The 7,711-nt window shown below is 36.1% G+C and overlaps 1 protein-coding gene across 3 annotated transcripts; it reads left to right on the top strand.

The window, feature by feature from the left end:
- The first annotated feature begins 508 nt into the window (after positions 1 to 508).
- Positions 509 to 7,194, top strand: LOC145613479 (putative inactive heme oxygenase 2, chloroplastic). Of its 3 annotated transcripts, XM_081668594.1 has the most exons (6): positions 509 to 1,126; positions 4,664 to 4,738; positions 4,862 to 4,887; positions 5,802 to 5,909; positions 6,011 to 6,066; positions 6,665 to 7,194. In XM_081668594.1, exons 1-6 carry the CDS (start codon positions 568 to 570, stop codon positions 6,744 to 6,746), a joined length of 906 nt encoding a protein of 301 aa, XP_081524720.1. In that variant the 5' UTR covers positions 509 to 567; the 3' UTR covers positions 6,747 to 7,194. The 3 variants fall into 3 exon arrangements, with proteins under 3 accessions (XP_081524720.1, XP_081524718.1, XP_081524719.1); XM_081668592.1 differs by having other exon boundaries at positions 515 to 1,126; positions 4,664 to 4,887; XM_081668593.1 differs by having other exon boundaries at positions 518 to 1,126; positions 4,664 to 4,887; positions 6,011 to 6,107.
- The last annotated feature ends 517 nt before the right edge of the window (positions 7,195 to 7,711 follow it).

A 7,711-nucleotide genomic window follows, 5' to 3' on the forward strand; every position in this document is an offset into this window, starting at 1 on the left:
GCGGGTAGTGAATATCCACATGGGTACCAAATCGGATAATTACATTGGTACCCACATAGTGACATAGGTACCGAATTGGATTATTACATAGGTACCCGCTTTTGGTACCCACATAGTGACATAGGTACCGAATCGGATTATTACATAGGTACCCGCTTTTGATACTCACATAGTGACATAGGTACCGAATCGGATTATTACATAGGTACCCGCTTTTGGGTATTACTATCTAATCATACATATCAACATATATACCGAATCAAAGTACATAGGTACCCGCTTTTAGGTACTATTATGTAATCATCAATATCCACGTAGGTACCGAATCGGATTATTACCAAACGAATTGACTCCGATTAAGGTACTCGTAGTACTGCAATTGCCAATACTCCGTATTATTGTGCTCATCTAATTGCAGTCCTTAAGACAGATTTTGCCCTCGTGAAGAGGGCTTCCTAATGTTTATTTTCTTCTTACCTTCTTAAAAAAATAAAATAAAAAAAAAATAAAATAAAATTTGCAGTCCTTAAGAGACAAGACGGCCAATTACCATAAGCTGGCTCAAAAATGGCGACAATTGCATTTTCTCTCTCCTCAAACAACATCATATCCCCATTATCAACCCAATACAAACACCCCCTTAATTCCTTCACTTCACTCAAATTTCTCAAAACCCCATTAAATTTCAACAAATTATCAGCCAAAATATGTTGCTCCTCTGAAACCACCAATCCCACATTCACAGCAACTGCACCATCTTCTTCAGAATCAGATACAGAAGAAGAACTAGAACAAGAACACCAATTTGAGGAGAGAGAATCAAACCCATTTCCCTCAACGACGTCGTCTTCAAATGGTGGGTTACCTCCACCAGTTCTGAAGAAGAGGAAGAGGTACAGGAAAGAGTACCCTGGTGAGAGTAAAGGGATTACTGAAGAAATGAGGTTTGTTGCTATGAAACTTCGCAATGATAAAGGGTCTTCTAAGAATGATGTGTCTGATAATGGGGATGAGTCTGATGGGAGTTGGGAGCCTAGTATTGAAGGGTTTCTCAAGTATTTGGTTGATAGTAAGCTTGTGTTTGAAACAATTGAACGTGTTGTCGAGGATTCGAACGATGTTTCCTGTGAGTTTTCGAACTTTGTTTAGTTTTATAATGTGGAATTATATGGGTAGTTGCTCTTGTTTGTAGTTTCATAGTTTGAGTTAAGACTGTGTGGATTCTACTGGAATTGCTACTTACTTTCGTTTGTAGTTCGAGTTAAAATTGTGTGGATTCTTTTGGAATTGCTGCTTTCTTTCGTTTGTAGTTTAAGTTAAGACTGTGGATTCTTTTGGAATTGCTGCTTGCTTTCGTTTGTAGTTCTAGTTAAGATTGTGTGGATTCTATTGGAATTGCTACTTGCTTTCATTTGTAGTTCGAGTTAAGATTGTGTGGATTCTATTGGAATTGCTACTTGCTTTCATTTGTAGTTCGAGTTAAGATTGTGTGGATTCTATTGGAATTGCAACTTGCTTTCATTTGTAGTTCGAGTTAAGATTGTGTGGATTCTATTGGAATTGCTACTTGCTTTCATTTGTAGTTCGAGTTAAGATTGTGTGGATTCTACTGGAATTGCTACTTGCTTTCATTAGTAGTTCGAGTTAAGATTGTGTGGATTCTACTGGAATTGCTACTTGCTTTCATTTGTAGTTCAAGTTAAGATTGTGTGGATTCTTTTGGAATTGCCACTTACTCGTTTCATCGTTTGTAATTTGAGTTAAGATTGTGTGGATATTGGATATTGTTGTGGATTTAATGCTAAAGTCGGAGACTACTATGTAAATTTTATTGGAGTTGTTACTAACTATGGTTTGTTGTTTGAGTTGAGGCTGTTAGCTAGACTACTTAGTAAATATAATGGAATTGTTACTTATCGTGGTTTGTAGTTTTTGTGTGTTAGCTAGACTACATGGTCAAGTTTTTTGGAATTGGTACTTGTGTTTGTAGTTTGAGTTGAAATTCCATTATTATGGATTTATTGGCTAGATTTCCGGGTTAAGTTTATTGTAATTGCTACTTAAACTTGTTTGTAGGCGTGGATTTTATCGGACTTGCTTCATACTCTCGATTGTAGTTTGAATTAAGACTATGTAGTGTAGCTTCTTATCACAGCGCAAGGATACTTTTTGCATGACATGAGTTGCATCCATAGGTAAAAAAAAGATTGCTCCAATTGCTTTTGGAAATCTCAATTTGAGAGAAACTTCAAATTTGTAGGCATAAGTAGTGCTCTCACTTATCTTATCTTCAGACCTTTTATTGTATCATATTTTTACCCTTGAACTTGTTGGACCTTAAAATAACTGAAATGAACAATAATTACACCGATTAACGCGTGATTTTGGCATACATTTCCAAGTTAATACCATTTTTAGAAAATAATTTCAATGGCTATCTAATGCCCTAGAGGCGTTTGTTAGCAAGATATTTGAAATTTGAATTTATTAGCCCTTATTTAACATGTGTAGCCTAGTGCTTTGGAGTTTTATTGGCACTATCCATTAAGTTAACGGGGGATGAGGGCAAGAATGAAATAGTGGTGTTCGTTAGCAAGATATTATTGGGCCCTATTGCAACTTAATTATGTTTTGAATACATTAGCCCTTATTTTATCTCTTTACAACTTACTAGCCTTTATTATATCTTGTCTCAACTTATTGTCCCTATATGTTATTGTAATTGAACTTATTAGCCTTTATCTTATTTTATTTGAACATATCAAAACTAATCAAACCCAAAGTAAGTGAGTTTTTTTTTTTTCTTCTTTTTCTCAGGCACAAAATAAGTGAATATAAGGGAGGAGAATAGAGCCCTAACTAGACATGTCTTACAAAGAAGGATAAGATTCATGCTCTAATTAATATAGATCTACCATAACTACGAATTAGACAAGAATTTTTTTTACCCTAGTGTCAAAGATGATAATGCACATAATATTGCATGTCAAGACCTTCATATTCTTTGTTGTACCACCAAATTCACTTTTACAGGTAGTATCATTAACATAATCTATTATCAACTAAATGGATGGACTTCATTCTTGGTCACTAACGCCAATGTTTCCACCAATAGGGAATAATGTGAGCAATGAGAACTTCTATGGCCCTTTTTCTACATACTAATGATAGAACTTATAGTGTTTAACCAAAAGTTTTGCATAATAGACTACATGTGTAAGCTAATGTTGTTACAATCCATGAGTTAAATAATGGTGTGGTTGATAAAATATAGTCAAGGTGGAGAGAGGATAGAGGGTAACCAATTAAAGGGGTGATAGTCAATTGCAATTCCCATCAAAATATTACAGATACAAATAGGTGATGGGATTTTGGCAATTAGGTTTTGTGGAGACTAAGTAATAATGGTGGCTGTGATAAAGAATGACAGTTGCTTAATGGTAGGAATTATTGTAAGGATTCTCCGTTTGGCAAAAAGGTACGATTTCATTAGCTTGGTGATATAATCATTAGCTTTCATGTGAGTTCAAGACTCACACCTCAAAGACCTATAAATTAATTTCACTTTGTGCTACAACTTCTCTGAAATTGATTTGGCTCATGTCATCTTCAAGTGGATGTGGTCATGTGATGTGGTGTGAAAAACCTTTTTTTAAGTTATGTAGTATATACTCCCTCCATTCACAAAAAACACAAGCATGGCCACAGGGGATGGCACCAAAGTTAATTCGACCCATTTGAATAGGGAATGGATAACCAAAAGGATCATGTGATGAGGAAAGTGATGGGTAGAAACCACATACCAAAGTAGGTACCTTGCATTAATTTCAAATACTCAAATACTTAAAATTGCTGCATTTATTTGAGAACGGGGTAAGGATCATAGAGTAGAAGGAGGATTATCGAAAGGCGATGTGAAATAAAAATACTTCCTTGATTAAGGTTTCCTTGTAAGTTTAAAATGAATTTTATGCCTGTATATTTTGTGGAGTGGTTTAAAGATTTAAGAGGCCATTTGGCATTTTATGCTTCTAAATTTCGAATGCACACAACTACTACCTTTCAATGCTCTCTCTTATTCTATTAGCTTAGTGAGATTTATCTTGGTATCTCCTGAAATTAAGTGCACAATATAAGAGCGGTTTGCTAATTTTTGTTTTTTGAAGTGAAGGGTTGCACCATACCCCTGAATCCCTGATTGCAACAATGGAAAAAATTGCTTCTGCAGGAAACTATACTTACACTCATCATAATGACATTGTGGTCATCTACAGTCCCCTCATTCAGATGTGAAACTAATTTTGTCCATAGGCTTTCTCATTTTTATAAGTTTGGCACAATGCACCATGGCATCAATTGGAATTTGGAATTTATCTAGGCTACTACTTGTAGTGTATTTTGTTTCTTGCCGAATATCCTTCATATATCTTCAGAAGTAGATTGAGATATGGATGCCTTATTAGTCATGTACTAATGTTAAAACAAGGTGGCTTGAAGCACTGTTGCATTGGAGCTGCAATAATATACCAGAGAGCTGCTACTTTTTCATTAATTAAGCTTTTTGATAAGACTGCCGCCTTATTATACATGAAGATTGTACGATAATACAGTCTTAGTTGATTTTGATGGTCTTTAATATTGACTTTTGGCTATTGATGAACAGATGCATACTTTAGGAGAACTGGATTAGAAAGATCAGAGGGTTTGGCCCAGGACCTAGAATGGTTCAGTCAACAAGGTATGGCAATTCCTGAGCCTAGCAATCCTGGAATTTCTTATGCCTCATATTTGAAGGAGCTTGCAGAAACAAGTCCCCCATTATTTCTCTCCCACTTTTACAATGTGTACTTCTCTCACATAGCTGCTGGGCAAGTGATATCAAAGCAGGTGTGTTGGCCACTTTTCTGATTACTGAGAATGTTGTGTACCAAAAAAAAAAAAAAAAAAATGTAGATTGTATGCCATCTAAATAGGCCTTCTATATCATTATGTGAAACTTTACACAATGTACTGTCATGAATATAGTTAGAGTGACAGCAAGTGTTAAATTTTAGGAGTCATTTATCCATGATTTTCTTGCAACTTGCACAACTGTTCCAATGTCTTGCCAATGAAATAATTGGATAATAAAGGAGCTGTATATTTTTTCAATTGATGTAGCTATTTCCTTACACTCCTGGATGGAAAAGCAAGTTTTCTTGTATTATGTCAATTTTTGCAGTTTTTGCATGTGTGCGTGTGACAGTGTGATATTTTCTTTTTTTCATGCATTTGTAAACTTGAAAGAAAAATGTTTTGAATGTTTTTCTATTTAATTTTTGGCAGAAAAATGTTTTGACTATTTGTGCTTTTTTTATTAAATAAAACTTTTGCTTTCCAACCTTTCTTCCTGCATGTCCTCTAAAGTTCGATGCATTACTAGACTGATAATCTCTACTAGTAAGGTATGAGTGTATCTGAAGACTCACAGACCCTGTTAACTGTTGGTACCTTAGGTGTTCCCCTATTACTAGGGCGGATAGAAAACTTTAGGTGCTTGAGAAGCAAGTCCACTTTATGCTGCTTATGGCAAACATTTGCCACTAACTACTACAAAGTATGAAGTATCTTCCTGATCTGGGCTTCGTTAATGGTTATCAATCTTTGCTTGCATTGTTTGTCAATTATTTGATCAGTTTCCACCATTTCTTGCTTTTACTCCTCATAGGCTTGCAGTTATCCAAGTCATTTAATGGATGTTTTCATCCTAAAAGTAGTAATTAACACATACTTGGCCTTTTTTGGCACCTAATCTTGATCAGGTTGCTGATAAGCTTCTAAAGGAAAGGCAATTGGAGTTCTTTAACTGGGATGGAGATGAGCAAGTATTCCTGAAAGGAATTAGAGAAACGCTTAATAGCCTTGCGGAGGTGGGTGCCCGAGATTATCACATCAGTTTCCTTCATTGCTTTCTGTTTTTGTTTAGCCTGTTTGAACTCACTTTAGGAGTAATTTTATGCTTGTATTGCAGCATTGGTCTCGTGATGACAAAAACAAATGCTTAAAAGAGACTACTAAATCATTCAGGTACCTTGGTCAAATTGTGCGTTTAATCATCATCTTATAAGGTAAGCTGAAATAACTTTTTTTATTTTTATTTAATTGCTATTTATGTTAAGCTGACTTCTGTTTTCATTGTCCTAGGTTCCTTCTGCTTTTGTTTCCATTGTGGGGGGTGGGGGGTAGGGGAGCAGTTTCTGAAGGATAGAATTGATCTGATGTAATGATGTGTTCATGAAGTAGGCATTTGTCCTGGAATGATTAGTGTTGTTCTGAAACCAGTTCTTAACATCTCTCATACCTCTTTCATTGTAGACGTGTATTGCTTATTTTCTGAGTTGTCTTATTTATACCTATTCATCTCACACCCATGATTAGAAGCCAAAATTGGCATCCTTTATGCTTTCTGCCAATCTGGAGTTCAGACTGCTGAGTGTGAACAGATGACTGTAAATGGAAAATTTTCAATTTAGCATTCTGCTCGTAGCCTTGTAATACAGATACTTCGAAATTTTCTAAACTCGCATCTATTGTTGTCTTAATTTTTCCCTGGTCCAGCTGATATTGTCATGCATTCTCATCATTTTATTTGAAGGCAAAGAGTAATGTTGCTTCTATTAAACAGGCATTATGATCTCAAGTTCCCCGCTGCAACTGACCCCGTTCCTGGTTCCTTGATGCGTCTCCTGGAAAGCAATCTGTTCTAAAAATTGTGAATGGTGGCGTAATTATCATCCTGCTGTTGCAACTTGCAGGCTGGTTCATGTGGTTGGTGCCAAAAGCGATTATCGGCATGCACAAAGCTCCTGTTTGAAGAATCCGAAAGTCCAGAATGGTTCGCATTGCTTGCTCTTTGCCTAAATGCAATTGTTTCTTTTGTTGAATTGGCTAAGACTATGCATGCGTTTAGACGTATGAAGGGCCTACTTAACTGGGATCAACTCAGCCACACACTGGGATATCTGTGTCATTCCATCAAATGACCTTGACTATCATTTCCCTTGTATAAATCATGTTCATGACTCGTAAATTCAGGAAGTTCATGTGTTGTAAATGGGAATTTTTTTAAGTAAAAGTTCAAAGTATTATGAAAAAAATTGTAACTAATATTTTATTCATTTATTTATGAAAGTCTAACAATATTATTAATCAGTAAACAAATTATCCATGATTACATAAGATGGTTGAGACGTAGGAATATTCCATGAGCGCCCTTTAATGAGCACAATAATTAACTCATACTTGTTCTACCCACTACGTCTCAACCATCCTTGTTGCCGCAAAGAGTCTTTCCCCTCATAATCTTGAGCAATGGTCTATCCATCCTTTCTACTCCAGGGAGGCATCTGAATTTAATTCGTTGACATTCTGCCATTTTGGGGGCGAGTCGTTCATCTCCTTTGACACAGCTGCTGCTTCTTTTGTGCCTGACTGTTAGAGATGGCAATGGATCGGATTCGGATCGGGTGGAGCTTCACCCGCATCCATCCATTACTCTAATCGCTCCATCCACATCCATCCATCATCCGCTTCACCCATCATCCATATCCATCCGTCCATCATCCGCGGATGAAACGGATGGAGCGGATGACTAATGGATGAGTATTAAAGTTGAAAAAAAACTCACATAAACTTTAATATTTGGTTATTTGTACAATAGTTTTATTAATTT

The sequence above is a fragment of the Chenopodium album genome, chromosome 25, assembly GCF_948465745.1.
Source record: "Chenopodium album chromosome 25, dcCheAlbu1.1, whole genome shotgun sequence".
NCBI lineage: Eukaryota > Viridiplantae > Streptophyta > Magnoliopsida > Caryophyllales > Amaranthaceae > Chenopodium > Chenopodium album.

Excerpts from the sequence above, each read along its gene's own strand:
- LOC145613479 (XM_081668592.1), top strand. The coding sequence starts at position 568 with ATGGCGACAATTGCATTTTCTCTCTCCTCAAACAACATCATATCCCCA. Across the intron at positions 4,888-5,801 it reads GGCAAGTGATATCAAAGCAG|GTTGCTGATAAGCTTCTAAA; the intron begins GTGTGTTGGCCA and ends AATCTTGATCAG. Across the intron at positions 6,067-6,664 it reads GAGACTACTAAATCATTCAG|GCATTATGATCTCAAGTTCC; the intron begins GTACCTTGGTCA and ends TCTATTAAACAG.